The sequence below is a fragment of the Castor canadensis genome, chromosome 8 (assembly GCF_047511655.1).
Source record: "Castor canadensis chromosome 8, mCasCan1.hap1v2, whole genome shotgun sequence".
In the NCBI taxonomy this organism is placed as follows: Eukaryota; Metazoa; Chordata; class Mammalia; order Rodentia; family Castoridae; genus Castor; species Castor canadensis.
This window is the reverse complement of record NC_133393.1, coordinates 90,846,337-90,866,961: the sequence shown is the minus strand read 5'-3', so window position 1 is coordinate 90,866,961 and position 20,625 is coordinate 90,846,337. Positions and strand designations below refer to the sequence as shown.

The 20,625-nt window shown below is 39.2% G+C and overlaps 1 protein-coding gene and 1 pseudogene across 1 annotated transcript in view; one reads left to right on the top strand and one right to left on the bottom strand.

The window, feature by feature from the left end:
- The window catches only part of Nckap1l (NCK associated protein 1 like), a 50,474-nt gene extending 30,292 nt beyond the window's left edge, over positions 1–20,182 (bottom strand). Inside the window, exons 1-17 of the mRNA XM_074083554.1 lie at positions 19,949–20,182; positions 18,534–18,644; positions 17,752–17,844; positions 11,179–11,235; positions 10,579–10,721; positions 9,600–9,690; positions 9,377–9,514; positions 7,788–7,836; positions 7,536–7,692; positions 3,653–3,709; positions 3,297–3,393; positions 2,698–2,807; positions 2,425–2,557; positions 1,893–1,974; positions 1,658–1,716; positions 1,290–1,435; positions 115–247 (exon numbers count right to left, since the gene is read on the bottom strand). Coding sequence (XP_073939655.1) covers positions 115–247; positions 1,290–1,435; positions 1,658–1,716; positions 1,893–1,974; positions 2,425–2,557; positions 2,698–2,807; positions 3,297–3,393; positions 3,653–3,709; positions 7,536–7,692; positions 7,788–7,836; positions 9,377–9,514; positions 9,600–9,690; positions 10,579–10,721; positions 11,179–11,235; positions 17,752–17,844; positions 18,534–18,644; positions 19,949–20,050 — 1,758 coding nt within the window. The 5' untranslated portion in view covers positions 20,051–20,182. The remainder of the gene's footprint in view (positions 1–114; positions 248–1,289; positions 1,436–1,657; positions 1,717–1,892; positions 1,975–2,424; positions 2,558–2,697; positions 2,808–3,296; positions 3,394–3,652; positions 3,710–7,535; positions 7,693–7,787; positions 7,837–9,376; positions 9,515–9,599; positions 9,691–10,578; positions 10,722–11,178; positions 11,236–17,751; positions 17,845–18,533; positions 18,645–19,948) is intronic.
- Positions 19,442–19,549, top strand: LOC141410578 (small nucleolar RNA SNORA31; annotated as a pseudogene).
- Positions 20,183–20,625: the final 443 nt, after the last annotated feature.

The following is a 20,625-nucleotide window of genomic DNA, read 5'->3' as shown; positions in this document are numbered from 1 at the left end:
TGCATATGCTTATGCCATTGCTGGGACCAAAATCAACCCCTGGAATTGTGTTTTGGGGAATAAGGATGAGATGTGACTAGAGAGATGCCAGAGCTTAGAGTTCAGGATACCTACCTCCTCTGGGCACATCTCATGAGTGCAGTGGACAAAATGAGCACAAATTAGGGGGAAAGCAATGGCATATCGCAACATGGTAGGTTCCTCCAGGGTCATAGAAAACATCTTCTCAAAGGTACGAAGATGAAAGCTGCAGAGAAAGGGAAAGTAGACAGTATCAGGATTTAGCAACTGGTCCTTTGAAGTATAGAGAATAGTCATTCTTTCAATTAATATTTATTGATACTCACCACTCTCTCCTAATTTCCCTATCCTTAAACTAGAAGATAACCCAAGAAAGTTAATTCTTTTATATTTTTATAATGGACCCCAGGGCAGTTTAGTGACAATATTCTTCTCTTTGCTTGCATAAAATTTGCTACTCATCCCTCAGAACCTTGGCATGACATTGATCTTTCTCCCTAATTTGTAAGTCCCAACTTCACGATCCTTCCAAAATTTGACACTCAGACTCCAGAAAACCTTTTCAGATTTATTTCATGAGACTGATCTTTCCTCAATCCTATAACCTCTCAATTTCATGTACTCTTTTCTCCTTTTCTTACATTTGCATATGTTTCTTACATATGTTTTTAACATAAATATTACATTTCCCCATTTATATTAGTTGCAGAGAACAAAAATAACCTATTATAATTTTTTGTTTGCTTGATCTTTCACAGAGTAGAGTTTTGCACAACAGTGATCACCTAATAAATATTGAGTGCTACATACGAAAGACAAACAAAATGTTCATTTTCTAGCCCTCTCAACTATTTCTCAGTTCTCACTACTAACCTTCCAAGTTTTCCATACTCGTTTTAAATCATAACATCCCAAGAACATTAAAAAAAAAAACTGAAGACATTTTCAAAGATAACAGTAAAGATAAAAAAAAAAAAAAAAGATCAGAAGACTCCATACAGATGGGTTAGCCTAGAGCAGGCAAGGCTGTGTAAAGTCCGAATGGCTTTCCTCACAAGGATGAATATGGAACAAATGGGGATCAACTTCAATCCTATCACTTAGGATTAGTGTTAGAAGCTGGCATGAGTGAGCTGTGGCATCAAGCATCTGCCATTAAGATCAAAAAGAAAAAGAGAATTTCCCATCTGTCTAGAGGAATTATAGTCATTACAGAGCTCAGGCAAAAGATCAAGTGAATTGATAAAGAAGTCTGAACCAGGACATACCAGAAAGTAGAAAGGTCAGAAGTTTCCATCAGCACTTTCTCTACTGAGTCCAACATTCGGGAATGAAAAACAATGAGGTTCATCACCTTGGCTAAGTCAGGGTTCTCATGCAGGTGCAGGGGAGCCTTTGCCACACTGGTATAGGCCTGTGGTTGGAGTTGAGAAAAGTGTGGAGAAAAAAATAAGAATGAAATGGATCCCCCAGCCTTGGGACTACAATTTGGCCTAGATATGTCCTGTTCAGTCTGCAGTTTTCCACGTTTAATCACTCCATAAAGCAGAGCTTGGGAAACAAAACCAGAAGGACTTTTGGGAGAGGAAGAAACTAAGGCAGGGCGGGGTGCCTACCAACAGGAGTAGACCATTACCTGCAGGCGAAACCAGTCTAGCCTTAATCCAGAGAATTCGAATTTCTCTCCATTATCAACTGCAAGAGAAACAGAAATATAAAAGGAAAAAATAAAATAGTACTTAATATCTGACTGCAAGAAATGGTAGGTTCTCTTCAGAGTCATCTTGCCCTGTACTCTGGCTCACAGATCAACATTTAAAAATACATTGACCCTCACAAATGTCCTGCCTCCTCCACCTCCCTTCAGTTACCTTGTTTGAGATTCAGATTGGAGAGGGTACTGACGAATGAGGACATGATGATGGACTCCTCCTCTGGACACACAGACAGGTTCTAAAAGAAGGGTTGGAGTTGTTGTCGGTGGGCATAGTCAGTCAATGAAGGTAGGAAGAATTCCTAAGTGCCCAAAGCAGAAGCAGCCAGGAAGTGATGGAGGAAACTTACTGGAAAGTTTTATTTTTCTCTATTTATGTGTAGTTTGACTTAGGAAAAATATACTGCTGAGGTTATTTATCTTTTTTTTAACAAATGTAGAACAATGAGCATAGTGGTGCATACCTATAACCCAAGCACTTGGGAGACTAAGGCAGGAGGATCATGAGTTTGAGACTAGCCTGGCCTACAATAGAGAGACCAAGTCTCCCAAAAAAAAAAAAATGTAGAAAAAGAAATCAGGCTTTTCAACACCCAATCTACAGAGCATGAGATTTACCCATCATGGCTCCAAGAAGAAAATGAATGATCAGAGATCACCCTGAATTTCCAAAGTATAATCAAACACACCTGAATGATGTCACTGAGCACAAGAGCATCAAATCTGGCCAGGTACTGAAGATGATATTGTTGTATCACTTTGATGTGTCTTCGTACCAAAGCCCTAATCTCCTCCAACAAGAAAAGTAGCTCTGCAATGCTCCTGTAAAATTCAGGGTGATAGAGACAAACATAGGGATAACAAGGCAAAAAGTAAGAATCCCTGAGGTCATTTGATTCCTCCTTGTCCCTTTTTTCCAGTCCACCTAAGGACAAGATTCTTAGGTACTCTCGAGTACTAACGAGTCAGTGTAGTCCTCAGGTGTCTTTGTCTTGGTAACATTTTCTGTATGGCGAACCAGCCAGGTGACCTCATCACGAATGAAGGACAGGGCCATGAAAGCAAAAAGAGCCTAAGGAAAGGACAGAGACTATTAGAATTTTTAACATTAAAAATGGATTTCAAAACAGAAAACTACGATGATAGTCTGCATACAGATACAATTGTGTAGCTACACCAACAGCGTCCAGTGATAAGCACCTAGACACACACAAAGACTTCAACTATGTGACACAAAATCAGCATGTACAGGTATTGACACTGGCTCACAGTCAGTACGCCTCCCTTCCTATCAAATTAAATTTTAGAAATATTTACTGGGTATTTGTAAAGTTTAAAACAGAAAAGCAAGCTCTGTCTTCAATTAGTTCACACTCAGAAGATAGGACACAAATAATTAACAAGCTATTTATCATGAGTACTCTTAAGATTCAAGGAACCAGCTCGGACCAATACAAATAGATCACAAAAGACTCAAAAATACACAATCTCATGAATGCCAGTCACTCCCCCATAGAGTCTCATCATTGATCATCACCCCCTCCCAACATTTCTCTCTTGCCTTAGGACCCAGTAGACCTGGCTCATCAGTTAACACAGTCTCCAGCTCCTTCACAGACATCCGCAAAAATTGCCGCCGTTGACAATGAAACTGGCCGCTGAGGAAGAAAAGTAGAAACTAGAGAATATTGCCTCTCCCTCCCTTAAAAATCCTCCACGGGAAGTGCAGAAGAGAGCTGCATTTGGAAAGGGGTATCAATGCTAAAGTTAGACTGGAAAAGAAAACACAAGGAATCTGTATGGCAGCAACAAGTTCCTGGGTCAAAACAATAGGTCTGCACAGAAACTCAGGGTGGCTTTGATTCAGGAGAGGTTCCTATTCCATCCCCTCTCAAAGAGCTGATGCCCCACCTTTACCTGTTTGCAATTACATGTTCCTTGCTCTCCTTGATGTCTGCCACTCTCTTGCCATACCTGAGGATAGACACAGCACAGCAGGGTTGGCCATGTCACCAGTTAGCGGCCTTGTCCCACCTTCCCATCCTCAGAGTCTCCAACCTATAGTGCACTGGCAGCCCTTTCTAGCAAGATCGTTCCAAACCCTATTTCTGACCTTTTCCTGCCAATACAAGACTCATAGAGCTTGGAGATCATTCCTCTACCTCTTCATTTTGCAGATAAAGAAAATAAAGAAAGGAAATGATTATGTGCCCAAGGTCACATAAGGTCTTAATGGCAAATCTAGAACTGGATTTCTCTTCTTGTCCTTGTACTCCTGACTTGACACCTTCAAGTCAAGGCACTCTTCCAGGTTTGAGTGGAATTAAAAAAAAAAAAGCAGTGCATAAATGTCACACCAGCTCTGCTCTGAAGTAAAAGTAGTTGCTCCAGCTGTACAATGGGTCCCATTCCTATCCACTTCCTCTTGGAATTTAACTCAACCAGTTACCTCTTTCATACTTTAATCTCTCCCTCTCCATTGACCTTTTCTCTTCTCCCAACAAATAAGTTCAAAGATCCCCATATTCTAACAAGAACTTAATTTGTCCCTGACAATCTACTAAACTTCTCCCACATCACCAAACTCCTCCAACTGACTCTTAAATCCCAAAGGCCTTCAACACTTCACAAACTGCTCACTCTGAAGTCAATGTGAACTTTTGAATCACCAAATTAAATAGTGTTTTCTTTGTTTATGGTCTGTCTACAGTATTTGACCATAATTCTTTTTATTCTATTAGTGATCTGTGCTCAAAATCCCAACATTACCATTGACTCTTTGCTCTCTGTGTTCCTTTCACTTATCTTCTTCTTTCATCCTGGATCCCTGTCACCACCACATTAATGGGACTTCATAACCTCTCATTTCCCTTCTCCAAACCACTTCTTTATTGAACTTAGCACAAAATTTTTTAATGGAATTGAAAAGTACCTTAATTAAATTGGGATTCAACTCCATAGGATTCCTGATGAATAATTATTTCAACCTCTATTTAGTACAAGGGAAAGAAACAGGATTAAAGACTAACAGAGTAGTTTAAGTGGTAAAGCATCTGCCTAGCAAGCATGAGGTACTGGGTTCAAACCCTAGTACTGTAAGAAGGAGGAGGAGAAAGAAGAAGAAAAGGAGGGAAGGAAGGAGGGAAGGAAGGCAGGCAATGATTTTTTTTTTGTTATTTCTTTTTTTTGGGGGAGAGGTTAACATTTTTCCCCCTTTGGCTTTTTTTTTTTTTTTTTTTTTTTTTTGTAGCACTGGAGTCTGAACTCAGGGCCTCATACTTGCTAGGCAGGCGCCCTTATTGCTTGAGCCATTCCACCAGCCCAGCAAAGATTTTTTTTTTTTATGATAATACTCAGTTGTTGCAGAGTCAGTATTCTCATATATTGTTGATAATACAGTCTGTTCAGAGAGCACTTTGGTAAAAGCTATTAAAATTTGAAATGTGCATATCCTTTACCCTAGCAATTCCACAGCTGAGCATCTACCCTATAGAAATAGTCACAGATTCACAAAGATGTATGTCTAAAGATGTTCCTTTTAGCGTTTGGTTATATGACTTTTTAAAACAGAAACAGTTCAAATGTCCTCCAATAGGGGATTGAACAAACTAATTATATTATAACCACATAATGGAATATTCTTCAACTATTAAAAAGAATAAGCTTCTAGCCTACTGCTGGTGGCTCATGCCTGTAACCCTAGCTACTTGGGAGGCTGATATGGGGAAGAATGCAGTTCAAGCCCAGCCCCAGCAAATAGTTCAAGAGACCACACCTCCAAAATAACCAGAGCAAAATGGACAGGAAGTGCGGCTCAAGCAATAAAGTGCCTGGTTTGCAAGCACGAAACCCTGAGTTCAAACCCTAGTACCACCAAAACAAAATCACTTATGAAAGGTTGAAACTACATGTACATCTGTGTGTATATGTACACATATGCACACGCACACACTCTCACATGCATGCACATGCATCTGAAAGATGCACACCAAACTTAGAAGGTGAGATTGTAGCCAACTTCCACTTTGTATTTTTCACATTTCTGGACATTCTACTTGCCACCAAGAATAAATACAGGTAATTTGATCCCTTCCCTAATCCCACACATCTTCCTCATTATAGCTCCCTACTCTTCCTTCACAGTCAAGCTATTTAAAACAGTTGTTAAATTCCTTCTCTCATTTCTAAACCCATTGCAACCCAGTTTTCAACCTCACCATTCAACTGGCATTCATAAAAAGGGCACTCAGATGACCTTTATAGCAAAATCATATGAACATTTCTCAATCCTCACTTTATTTGATTTCTTAGCTTCCCTCTTGCAATGCTTTTCTTGAATTCTGTTTTCTCTCTTCTTTCCAATGTCCCTCACTGGCTTCTGGCTTACACCTGGCCCTTAAAAATCAACGTACCCAGAGGTTTGATCACTCCTCTTTTCCCTGCAAATGTTTGCCTTGAGCAACCTCAGCTACTGTCAAGGCTTTCAGTACCATTCCACCAATCTTCACCTGAATTCAGACTTACTCCTCAGTTCTCATACTACACAGCAAAAGACATAACACATCTATCCTCAGTGTCCTACAGACACATCAAAACTGAATTCACAGCCTTTCCATACAAACTTGCTTTGGTTCACATGTTCTCTATCTTAAGGAACGCCAGAAACCTTGACATCGTCCTTCTAATTTACCTAATTAACCCCTGCCTCTAGCTTTGCCCATCTAATATCTTTTTCCCCTGCAGCAGAGTGATCGTTTCTAAAATGCAAATATGATTATCTCAACTGCCCGGTTTGACGTCATTTAGTAGCTCCCTGGCCTCTCAGAGACAGATTCAAACTCCGTGGCAGAGCCTATGAGGTCGCAATTTAACTCTCCAAACCCATCTCTTCATATCCTCACCTTTGCAACCCATGCTCTCCATGCTCTGAATTACAGGCACTGAACACTGACCATGCTCTCTCTGCCTCAAAATCTTACTAGTTTCTCTGCCTAGAATGTCATTCTCTGCCTTTAGCATCAACCCTGCCTTTCCACTCAACACCCACACCCACACCCACACCCACACACACACACACTTCAGTTGTTCAACTTTTTTTCTTTTATGGAGCTATTTTTTTTTCTACCTATCTCCAGGTTTTTCTGTATCTTGCAAGGCTAGTTTAAGGGTCCTGTTAATACTCTGGCTTCTCTGCACATCACGTAAATCTTTCACCTTTTTAAGTGTTCTTATGAATGCTCCCACAGCACTTAGACTTTACAAACCACGACCCTTTACTCTATCACAACAGTTTGTCTATTTTCCACCAATTTGCAAACTTCTCAAGGTAGAGACTCTCCTTTTTAAACTTTTTATTTTTTTGAGACAGCATCTTACTATGTAGCCCAGGCTGGCTTTGAACTTGTAATTCTCCTGACTCATCCTGCCCAAGCTCTGGGATTTCAGGTGTATGCCACTTGAGACTCTTTTTGGTTTTGGGGTTTTTTTTAATAAGCACATAGTATTCATGATGCACCAGGTTCTTGCCCAAGGGCACATGGCTAGTAAGTGGTAGAACTTGAATTCAAACCCAGGAAGTCTGAGTTCAGAGTTTATGCTCTTAACCTCTATGCTATCTAATTAATCACTACATTCCTAAAATCCAGTGAAGCACTTAGCAAATAATAGGTATTTGATAAATATTTAATAGTTAGAATTAACCCTTTACCACCCATACTCCAGGAAACTTACAGAAAACAAAGAAGAACATTAGGAAAGGCTAAATGTCCCAGAAGATCAATTTGGTTCTCACGTCTCTCACCCTTTCAAACTACTAAACAGGTCCTCCGTGACTTTGTGCACCTGTAGCACATCCTCTCGGATGAGAGTGATGTATAGGGAGCCCTGCAGACACAGCTTCCACAGCTTCTGGCACTGGCTATTGGAGTTGAGGCACCCGTGACAAAGAAGAAACCCAACTGCAGGAGGTAGAGAGTACAGGGAAAAGCATTCAAAATGTACTCTCCATGGAAGATGCTCTATACCCTTCCCCACCTAATCCCACAAAACTTACTTATAATCCATCGCTCCATCACTTCCACAGACAGATACTCACAGGCCATCTACAAGAAGAGAGGAAGAGATAGTCAAGTAGTTATTAACTTAGTGTTTCCGTGAGTGAAAAAGTTAACCTAGAATCTGAGTAAAACCAACTTTTGGGGGCTGGCAGAGTGGCTCAAGTGGTAGAGCTTCTGCTAGCAAGCATAGAGTTCAATCCCCAGCAGTGGAAAAAGAAAACATTTTTGGGCTGGAGTTATAGCTCTGGGGTAGAGTGCATGCCTGCATGCCTGGCATTTATAAGGCTTTGGGTTCAAAAAAAAGAAGAAAAGAAAAGAACTTTTATTTTACCAGACTGGATTAGGGCACTTCAGTAAGCAGATAGCTGGGAAACCTGCCAATAAGGAAGGGAGGTCCTGGAATTGGACATAGTTGAGAAAAAGAACCCAAGCTTGGGCTATAAATCAGGACAAACAAAATGTTAACATAATTTCTCTTTATCTTCAATAGCTCAGATACTTTTAACAACAGAATAACAAAACCTTTTTTCTTTTTTTTACAAAAACAGAAACAGGAGTGCAGAACAGGTCCAGAACATTCCCTGGGGGGATGGGTATCAGTGGGAGAGGGGGAAGATGTGGAGAAAGTATGTAGGAGGGTGAATATGATGCCAATATTGTGTACACATGTATGTAAATGGAAAAATGAGACCTGATGAAACTTCTCCAGGAATGGGAAGAGGGAAGATGAAGGAGAATGATGGAGGGGGTGAATTTAACTATGACATAAGAACTTTGTAAATGCCACAATGTACCCACAGCACAATAATAGTTTAAAAAAAAAAAAGACACATTCACACACACAAAAAAAAAAAAACTTCTTGTGTGATTTCTTCCTCCTTTGGATCCTTTTACTACACTTAAAGTAGAAATCACTTATTTGGCAGTTATTACTAATCTTGTACCATCAGTTGAATTTTTATGACAAGGTGGCAGTAGGCTGTAAGTTTTTCTTGAGGGAAGTGTTGAATAAAAACACTTATCAATTAACTGACTCCTAAGCTCAAATTCCTAGTGGAGTCTAATGACTCAGTTTCTTTTTTGTTTGTTTTGATTTTGGTTTTTGAAATTGCTTTGTTCATTAGCTTTTGAGACAGGGTTTCCCTATGTAGCCCAGGCCAGTCTCAAACTGGTTATCCTCCTGCCTCTGCCTCCCAAGTGTTAGGATTACAGGCTTGTACCACCAGGCCTGGCTGACTCATTTTCATCCATTAATTTTCTGTGATTAGTTATTAAATTCCTCCTATGAGTAGGCACAAATTAATCCTGGTCCAAACAAATCTCCAACCCAACCATGACTTTTCACCTATTAGAACTGGTGAACTGGAGTAGGGCATGGCTTGCCTAGCATGCTCAAGGCCCTTAGTTCAATTACAAGTACGGCCTAAATAAATAAATATAAAAACAAAAAAGTGATCAATGTAGAGGTTTATTCTAGCAGAGAGTTAACGCATTCTTAGGGCTAATATTTCCTGAAAGAAACGCCTTCAACCCAGATGGCCTTGGCAGAGAGCACCTCTCCTGACAGAAGAAAAAGGGAACTCACTGTGTCTGAATTAGCAGGGTTAATCATGGCTGGGGGGGAGCTGATGAGACTTAGAAGCTGAGCGCTGCGCCACTGCTCTGCCCCCTGGTTCCTTCGGACAAAGAGGAAGTGCAAAGACAGGAGGGCTCCACTCACCGCCTGTAGGAAATAACAAATCCTTAATGTCAAAGATAGGAACAAATACTTCGACCTGAGAGATTCTCCATTCTCTTGGGAAAATTGCCTTTGTATGAGGCCCAAACTCTTCTGTCAGCTTCTTCAGAGGGTGGTCATACTCTAAGACCATCTGGCCCAGACGAGCAAAACTGGGATCACTGGAAGAAAGCAGAGTAGAGAGGAGTTACAGACCTTAACTGTGACATAAATGCCTATGTTTGCATATAGGACAAAGACATGAACGTAGATTGGCATTCCCCATCACCTCCACAGACAGACATACTAAACTGTGTCTGTCTGTATGTTACATGTACAGATGCCCCACTGCAGGCCCAGGGGGAATAAGCTATAGTTAGATAGAACCATTCAATTTTAGGCAGGTCATTCAAGTTTCTTCCTGTTAAGCACCCAAAATAGAATTGGGTCCATGACAGGTACTCTATAAATTTGTGTCCACTATTTGGAAATCAAGTAGTAGGCCTGGACCCAAATCTCTATACAATCAGATGGACATATTAATATTTAAAGCTAATAGATAAGACATAGCCCAGGCACCCATAGAGACACAGGAGAATGCATATCACACAGAACAGTGTGCCATGTCTCACTCTGATCCTTCTGATCTTCATTTTTTAAGCCCTTAAATACTTATATTTGCACTAATAAGGGAGGACAAAATTATAGATAATCCAAAATTCATTTATATTTGGCCTCAAATGTATTATCACACATTACTTACCTCTAATGGCTTAACCCTACTGGTATTAATTCTACCAATACTAAGAAGAATTGTCTTTGCCTTTTGTAATAACCTGAAAGGCAGAATTGAGGCCAGTCCAGGATTAAAAATAGATCAGAGATCATGAAAACTGAATAATCTGCTAGCAGTTATTCAAGAGTTAACTATATGTAAAAGTATACCTTACTTTTCCTGGATTATCATATAGATTATAGGTTCATATGAGAAATCATGGCATCTATTTTCTTTGCATCTACTCCCTACATCATAATGCCATATATGAAGCTCTTCACCTCCCCTAACTCACCTATGACCATGCAGCATCTCATGGGCACAGTTGTACATGCCAATAAGTATCCGTCGGTCCTCGATCCGTGACAGAAGTAAAATGACTGAGGTGTAAGTCACAATCAAGTCCAGGTAACTCCGAGTGAAGTCAAAGTTGAGATTCTGCAAGAAAAATGCATAGGAACCCAAGGACAGCATAGTCAATTAATCTGGACCTCCGATTTTCCCAACCATTGCCAACAGTGCTAAATAAATAGACTCTGGGTAAGTCTATTAGTAACAGGAACTGACAGGATAGAAAATTAAGAAGAGAATTTAAACAAAAGTTGGGGGCTCAAGATACAAGGAGACCATGAAATAAGTAGCATTTGGGGGTTGGAGGAAGTAAAGTGAAAAGATTTTTGTGTAATTTTTCTATTAACTAAGTCACATTGCTGATCTGCTTAACACTTAAGTACATTTTAACTTCAACACTTTTTATGAAAGAATAATGGTCTTGAGAAATAACAAATAAAATAGCCATTCTTTCAGTCCCATCCCACCCTACATTGCCCCGATTTGGACCTGGCATTTTCTTTAATTCTATTCTATGATAAAAGAAAATTGCAAAGAATCTTACAATATCGAAATGGCACTGGCAGGCATCAATGGTGTTGAGAAGTTCATATACATGATCCTGGGGGTGGAATTGAAGATGAGAATGAATAAAGAACACAAAGAAGATGACACGTACTCCCAAAAATGAAATTTTTTTGCAACAGGGTCTCGTTACATAGCCCAAGCTGGCCTCAAACTCCTGATCCTTCTGCCTCAGCCTTCTAAGTGCTGTACTACCAAAGTTTGAGGGGAAAGGACCACTTCCTTACAGGTATTAGAACCTCCAAGTAAGAAAGGGAGGCATTGTTCAAAAGAGGGAAAAATGGCTGGGTGTATGGCTCAAGTGGCAGAGCACTGTCTAGCAAGCATCAGTCCCTGAGTTCAAACACCAATACCACAAAAAAAAAAAAAAAAAAAGAAAAGGAAGAAGTTCCTTCCCCATAAGCCATCAGTGGTCTCTGCCATGCTACTCTGCCAAATGGCCATGTCTACAGGCACAAGTCACTACTATACTGTGCACACTCTCCCTGATCTCATCATCCCTGGGTGCTATTCCTTCACAAGGAAAATGAACAAGTTTGAAAAGCATTTGGCAGTTTCTTATAAAATTAAGCATATTCTTCTATAAAGAACTACAAGGGGCTGGAGAAGTGGATTAAATGGTAGAGCACTTGCCTAACAAGCATGAAGCCCTCAGTTCAACCCCACTGCCACCGAAAATTAATTAAATATTTCTACCAGAAAAAAAGTACTAGAGGGCTTGGGGATAGTAGAGAACTTTCCTCAAGGGCATAAGGACCTTGAGGAGTTTAATTGTCAACATTGAAAAAAAATTTGCAAAGAAGTAGAAGAGAAAAATTCAAATACAAACAAATAATAAATGTTTAAGGAGATAGAAATGCTAATTATTCTAATTTGATCACTACATATTGTATACATATATGGAATTAGCACATTAAACCCCAGCAATATGTATAATTATTATCAATTAAAAATGAGAAAAATGGAAAAATTTTAAAAATTAAACATACTTCTTACCATAAAATTCAGCAAATCAACTTCTAAATCATTTACCCAAGTGAAATAAAAAAATCTCCCTACAAAGTTTATACTTGAATATTTTTAGCAATTTATGCATAATGCCTAAACACTTGAAACAACCCAAATGTCTATCAACAGGTAAATGAATACACAAATTATATATCCATACAATGGAGTTGTTCTCAGCAAAAATAAGTGATGAAGTGCCTGATACCTGCAACAACATAAATAAAAATATCAAAAGCCTTATGCTGCATGAAAGAAATAAAACACAAAAGAATACACATTGATTAGATTCCATTTATTTGAACTTCTAGGGAAAAAAAATCTGTTCTAGAAAGCAGATTAGTGATTACCCAGGGCTAGGAGTGAAAGGTAAGGATTGACTAGGGGACAAAAAGCCCAAGGAAACTTTGGGGCAAGAGACATTTTCTATCCTTTGATTGTAGTGGTGATACACAGGTGGACACATTTGTCAAAGTTTATTAAGATGTTAGATTTAAAAAAAAGTTTCCAACTTATCATCCCAAAAGTCTATGTCTAAATAAATGGATGGGGAAACCAAGGCTAAGAGTGTTGATAAACTTGCCCAAAATCACAGCTAGTACAGAATTTGAAACCAGATCCTATGGTCTTCCCTATAGCTGTGTGACCTCCATACCTCTAAATCTATGCTGCCTCATTTGTTGTTTTGGTAGCACTGGGGTTTGAACAAAGGGCCTACACCCTTGCTAGGCAGACACTCTTATTACTGAACCCTTCCACCAGCCTATACTGCCTCATTTTTTAGGAATGCCTTCCTACAATTCTAGCCTGCAACCCAGCAACTACAGAATATAGCTGAAGTTCTCTTTCAGCCATTCACACAACCAGTGTCATTATATAGGTCTTACATTCTAAAGACAAGAAAACCAGATGGGAATTCATGCTGACCTATTACTTTACTATATGCTAAACTCTGAGCTAGACATTTTTTACACAGCCTCTAGTTTCATTCTCACAAACACCACAAACCGTAAATTTTATTTCCTTCTTTTATAGATAAGAAAACAGATTCAAGACTGGCCTTTCTAAAGTCATTCTGTTTGGAAGTGGTAATGCTGAGATTTGAACCCTGCTCTGTCAGAATCAATGTCTACCTACTTTACAATAGACCATAATTCAGTGTCTCTACTTCCCTTCCTATCTAAACAAGCCATACCAAACTCTTTGGCTCAGAACTTTACCACCATAGCAACCAGGAGGTGTCCTAAAATCTCCTTTGGATTCCAAAGATTGTTTTTCAAACTTCCAGGATGCTTTCTACTGCCTCCACCAGTGCCTACACTCTTCGTAACCACTACTCTCAATTCCAAGACCAATACGCTCTGGCATGACCCTACTTTGGGCCTTATGGTCCTCCATGTTCCAACTTCTGTCTTCATCATCTAATGATGTTATCTATTGAATGTTCTAGATTAGCTCCCTGAAGTATACACAGGGCTCCCAAGGGAGGACCCACACTCTTGCACCATCTGAAGAAATATTACACCACCACAAACTTGGGTTTCTCAAAGGGCTAAAAAGTGCATTGCTTCTTCAATATGTAAATAATGCATGTGGTAGAAAATGCAGACAAGCTTAATTCTAATTAAGTTTTTTAAATCACTCATAATCCCACCAATCAGAAATTCCAGACTTCTATAAATACATATTTCTCTGTCAATACACATTTTAGAGACATCTTACATCTAAAACTGTTTTTAAATTGCTCTTATATTAAACAATAGGTGAAGAACTTTTTTTTTTTTTTGGCAGAACTGGGGTTTGAACTCAGGGCTTTGTGATTACTAGGTAGGCACTCTACCACTTGAGCCACACCTCCAGCCCTGTGAAGAGCATTCTTATGTATCAATTCCTATAAATATATTATCAGCTTTAACAACTGCATACTTGTTTATAGGCATAAACCCTGAACTTTTAACCAAACCTCTAATTTGCGATAAATTATCAAGTTGTTACTATCATAAAAAGGCAAAAAAGAATTTTTTTTTTTGTGGTACTGGAGCTTGAACTCAGGGCCTTTACCTTAAGACACTCCACCAGCCCGTTTTGTGATGGTTTTTTTTTTTTTTTTCAAGATAGTGTCTCTCAAACTATTTGCCCTGGCTGGCTTCGAACCTTGATCCTCCTGATCTCTAGCTAGTATTACAGGCATGAACCACCGGCACCCAGCTTCAAAGTACATTCTTGTACATATATCTTTGTACTTCTCTCTGATTGTTTTCTTAAGAAAATAATTTGTCCAAAAGACTGTGACACAGGTTACTCCAGAGGCACCTGCACACCCATGTTTATTGCAGCACTATTCACAATAGCCAAGTTATGGAAACAGCCAAGATGCCCCACCACTGACGAATGGATTAAGAAAATGTGGTGTCTATACACAATGGAATTTTATGCAGCCATGAAGAAGAACGAAATGTTATCATTCGCCGGTAAATGGATAGAATTGGAGAGCATCATTCTGAGTGAGGTTAGCCTGGCCCAAAAGACCAAAAATCGTATGTTCTCCCTCATATGTGGACATTAGATCAAGGGCAAACACAACAATGGGATTGGACTTTGAGCACATGATAAAAGCGAGAGCACACAAGGGAGGGGTGAGGATAGGTAAGACACCTAAAAAATTAGCTAGCATTTGTTGCCCTTAACGCAGAGAAACTAAAGCAGATACCTTAAATGCAACTGAGGCCAATAGGAAAAGTGGACCAGGAACTAGAGAAAAGGTTAGATCAAAAAGAATTAACCTAGAAGGTAACACACACGCACAGGAAATCAATGTGAGTCAATGCCCTGTATAGCTATCCTTATCTCAACCAGCAAAACCCCTTGTTCCTTCCTATTATTGCTTATACTCTCTCTACAACAAAATTAGAAATAAGGGCAAAATAGTTTCTGCTGGGTATTGAGGGGGTGGGGGGGAGAGGGAGGGGGCAGAGTGGGTGGTAAGGGAGGGGGTGGGAGTAGGGGGGAGAAATGACCCAAGCCTTGTATGCACATGTGAATAATAAAAGAAAAAAAAAAGAAAACAATTTGTCTCAAGACAAATTTCTAGAAGTATAATTACTTCATTAATTTTTCAGACTTTTGAAACACGTTGTTGATTTATAATGTACTAAATAAATAATTTTAATGGGTTTTTTATGTTTATAAAAATAGTGCATGCTTATTCTTTAAAATTCAAATAAAATATTGCCTTGTAGTATTGCTACCAAAAACTTAAAATAAGACAAATCCAAATTGAGGGATATTCTGAGAACTAACAAGCCTGGATTATTCAAAAAGCTTGAAATGAGAGAGAAAGAAAAAGGCTGGAAATTATTCTACATTAAAGACTAAAGAGACATAACTAAATCCAATGAGTGAGCCTTGCAACAGCTGGAGAAATGTAAATATGGCTATGTATTAGCCAATAATATTGTAGCAATATTATATTTCCTCACTACAATAATTGTATTAGAATTATGTAAGAAAATATTCTTGTCCTTAGCAAAAAAAAAATATATTTTGGGAAGGAAATACCATGATGTCTGTAACTAAGTCAAATGGTTCAAGGGAGAAAAGTAGAGAATGACAAGCAAGCAAGCAAACATGGCAAAATACCAACAATTAGGAAATCCAGGAAAAGGGGTACAGATTGAATACCCCTTATCCAAATGCTTGGGACCAAAAGTATTCCACATTTCAGATATTTTTGAGTTGGGGAATATTCGAGCTGGGAATGGGATCTGAATCAAAACACAAAATTCTTTTTTTTTTTTCACTTTTTAAGAACTTTTTTATTAGTGTAAATTAACTGTACAAAAGTGTTTCATTGTGATGGTTCCATTTGTTCATACAATGTACTTTGATCACATTCACCCACAAAATTCATTTATGTTTCATATATACCTTGTACACATAGCCTAAAGGAAACTTGTACAATATTTTTAGTGAAAAACATAGATTTTAACTGTTAAGAGTCATGTGAGGTTAAATGTGGAATTTTCCATGTGTGGCAGTCATTCTATTGCTCAAAAAGTTTCAGATTTTGGAGCATTTCAGATTTAAGATTTTTAAATTAGAAATGACCAGCCTGCACTATACAAAACATTGAGGGAAAATAGTTTAAAATTTTAAAATTCAACTAATGAAAAAATGTATATAGCTTATATAGAAAACTCCTAAAACTCAACAACAAAAAAACTGATTTAAAATGAGCAAAGAGGGCTGGTGGAATGGCTCTAGAGGTAGAGTGCCTGCTTAGCAAGCATGGGGTCCTGAGTTCAAGCCCCAGTACCACCAAAAAAAAAAAAAAGAAAGAAAAGAAAGAAAGAAATGAAAAAACCTAGACCTTTAGCTGAGTGCTGGTGGCTCACACCTGCAATCCTAGCTACAAAGGAGGCAGAGATCAGGAGGATCGCTGTTCAATGACCCTGCCCCAGGATCATGCACCCCTATCTTGAAAATACCCAACCCAAAAAGAGCTAGAGGTAGAGCACCTACCTAGCAGATGGATACTACTATCAAAAAAAAAAAAAAGACAGAAAATAACACTTGTTGAATTGTTGGCCAGCTTGTGGAGAAATTAGTATATGTGCTGCTGAGTGAGCATGGGAATGTAGACAAAATCTAACCCTTATGCACTACTGGTGGAATATAAAATGGTACAGTCAGTGCAGAAAACAGGATGACACTTCCTCAAAAAGTTAAAAATAGAATTATCACATAATCTAGCAATTCCATTTCTGGGTACATAACCAAAAAAATGCAAAGGAAAGTCTAAACGAGATAGCTGAACCCATTTCATAGCAGCTATTCACAACAACTAAAACATAGAAGCTACCCAGTGTCCATTAATGATGAATGGATAGACAAAAAACAATATAGCCAAATAGAATATTATTCAGTCTTAAAAGGGAAGGAAATTTTTCAATATGCTACAACATATATGAACTGTGAGGACATTCTTCTAAGTGAAACAAGTGAGTCACAAAATGATAAAAAGTTTACTTAGATAAAGTACTTAGAGTAGTAACAAACATAGAAACAGAAAGTAGAGTGGTAGTCACCAGGGGCTGGGAGGTAGGGGAAATAAGGAATTGTTGTTTAAAGTATGTACAGTTTCAGTTTTATAACATTTAAAGATGGTTGAAAATATCATGATTTAATACCACTAAACTGTATACATAAAATGGTTAAGATGATAAATTTTATGTTATGTGTATTACCACAATAAAAAATAAAAATATATGGCTTAGGAAATTGAAGCCAATCAGAATCCAAAGATAGTTTAATGTAATATTCTAAATCTTTCCTTTGTATACACTATCACTCTATATAGCTAGCTTTCAAAAGAAAAGCATACAATTCATTTTCTTTAGCAATATAACTTAGACATCTTTCCATATCAATACATCTCTTATTTTTTTCAAGAATATGTATTAAGCCACCTAAATGATTATCTACTAAAGAAGGAATAGCCTCTGAAAGACCATGACTGCATTGGAGACTTGGGTCAGATAGAGCTCACCCGAAATTCCATGACATCCACAAATGACTGGTAATAGTTGATGAGGAATCTAATTATCTCAGTTTTTTCACGATGAACTGGTCCTAAATGTTGCTGAGAGAAACAAAAAACAAAAAGTGTAAAAGAAAAAGGCAATTAATCAAAGTAACTCAAGAACAGGGGTAACACCTAAACATTCTTAGAGAGTTGAAATACTCTGACAGACTAGTTGGAAACTCTCCAACAGTCCCCAAATCTTTAAATAGAGAGATTCTGTACCTAGATAATGGCTGCATGGGATTCAGAGGGCTAAATGAAAGGAAATTTCAAGGCCTCTTTCAGCAGAAGAGGTTTAGTATTTAAATCAAAGTCACAATAAGCAGAATAAGATGCTGTGGGTGGGAAATCTAAGACTAATATTTAATTAGGGAGAAGTAAGGAATATCCCACTACACACATAATTGTAAGACAAGTAGCAAGGAAACACTGGGAAACAGGAACAACAGTAAAATATATGCACCCTACTGTGGTAATAGAGCCGTCTTCCTCTACAAGAACAAAGCGTCCTCATGAATCTGGCAAGGGAGAAGGGTAGGTACTATGCTTCAGCTTACCCTGGAAGACTCCTATCTTATCCCAAAATTACCAAGACCTGAAGCCCTGTGGTTGAGCCAATAAAAACTAAGAAGAGGGTTCTCCATCCCCTGCCAAGTTTAAAGAAAAGCAGTCAAAAGAAGAAAATCTGAGCCATCCAAGCACAGAGTTATATCAGAGAAAAGAGAAAGTTGGGAAGAAGTTCTCACCGTACTGTTTCGGACATCTATGTTGGGAAATTTCTTATTGATGTACTTGAGACACGATTCCATGGACTTTTCCAGTAAGAAAGGTGGTTTGGATTTGGGGTCTGAACAAGTCTGCACAGAAAAAACACATTATATGTCAACCCTTTTTCTTACCCCTCAGAGACACACTTCTTCCTATATCATTCATTCCCACAGTCTCTCTTAGGGAAAGGCAGTCTGGGAATTAATTATAAAAGCATGAGAGTAGGTCGGGAACAAGATTGAGGACAATGAGCCAACTATCTTTTTCTTTTTTTTTTTTTTTTTGTTAGCAGTACTGGGGTTTGAACTCAGGGCCTCACGCTTGCTAGACAGGTGCTCTACCACTTGAGCCACTCCACCAACCCTGCCAATTATCTTAAGAGCTAAGGAACAATCTGGGCATCTTGTCTTGATGGGTAAAACTTAACATCTGTAGAGCCCAGCACAAAGAGGAAGCTGTTTCCCCGCCCTTCAACTGAAGCCGGAAGTAGTGAGAAAAGCAGCTTGCTGGGAAGTTAAGATTTTGTGGGTGACTTGGTGTCACAGTTATGTCCATTATATAAATGTCCTACCCCAAGTGCATTTATAGGAGACATGGGAACAGGGAAACTGTGTTCCTGGTGATTTGTTTTATTACAAAATGCACAAACGTTCCCTCCCATGAGTCCCTTATTTTCACTTCCAGTAACTTTCCTCAACTGTCCCATCTTCATTTCTACTTCCAATGGTTTAGCCAGCCCCTGGCCCACCTCACCCACCAATTTGTCTCAGTTTCACAGTTCCTATCCTAAGCACACATGCACACAAACAGAGCATAAATTGTCCCAAAGTACCTTAGGAGGCAATTACTATTTTTTAATGTAAGTATTTGTTTTCCTTTTAGGGAAGTGCTTCTACAAAAATGTTTTTGCCAGACACTAGGATGCAAAAGAAAGTAATTCCTGCACTTTCTGTCTGTCTCCATAGCAGCCCAGATTGAATTGGGGAATACAATGATAGGAAAAAAAGAAGGAAAAAAAAGGTTTTGCCAGAGACTCAACATCAGATTTCCTCAGAGTATGAGGAGCAGCAATCAATAATAACACCCAGAATTATAGACCCCAGATCCTCATCCAAATCTCTCAGAACAGAATTATTCTCCCCACCATGGCCACCACTACCCACAGGCCCCAATAGGGAGCAGAGGCTCTCACTAGGGTAAGAATCATACCTAGAATGGGGAAGCCCTGAAAAGAAGCCTCTCTTCTCCCTCCCAGAACTGTCTGGCCTACATTATCTGGCCAGTTAAAGCAATAGAAAAGAAAAGGGAGAGTCTAACTTCTGCACCGGTCTACTCAAAGCTCCTGCCCTATTCTCACTGGAATGATTAGACCGATTCCATTGCTCGTGCCTACCTTCTTGATGTTGTACATACGGATGAGAACCCCCTGGCCTCGGTCGTTCAGGATAGTGAGTTTCTCTGCTAATTTATGCTGGTAGGCTGAGGTCAAAGACATGATGGCAACCAAGAAAAAGGAGCAGCCGGACAGCAAGGCCTAATCTCCCCAAATGCTCTGAGCTTGGGTGGTGACACCCTCTGCGTGGAGCAACCCAGCCTGGTTGGTGCACGGGCTTCCTGTTGCCTCTGCAATTGGCTCATGGGTGAAAGCAGTCGTTATGGCTCGCGGGCCCGTAGCGTCTTCTTGTGCTTCCTCTTGCACACTCAGCAGAGGAGACTTCCTCTTTCTGGCTGTGCAGCACTTTTGGTAAGGCTAGGAAGTGAGTGGAAGCTGAGGAAGGGGATGGGCTTTCAAGGTTCCTTACAGTGTAGTACCAACCTTTTTGGTCTTGCCCCTCCACAAGTGTCCTAGATAAATCCCTACAGATAAACAAGTATCTACCACCCTAGCCCCATACACCAGATCTCTCTCTTTTATATCCCCATCAAGAATGCCTTGGCTAAGCCAGGTGCCAGTGGCTCATGCCTATAATCCTAGCTACTCAGGAGGCAGAGATCAGGAGGATCACGGTTCAAAGCTAGCCCTGGGCAAATAGTTCATGAGAACCTATTTCAAAAATACTCATCACAAGA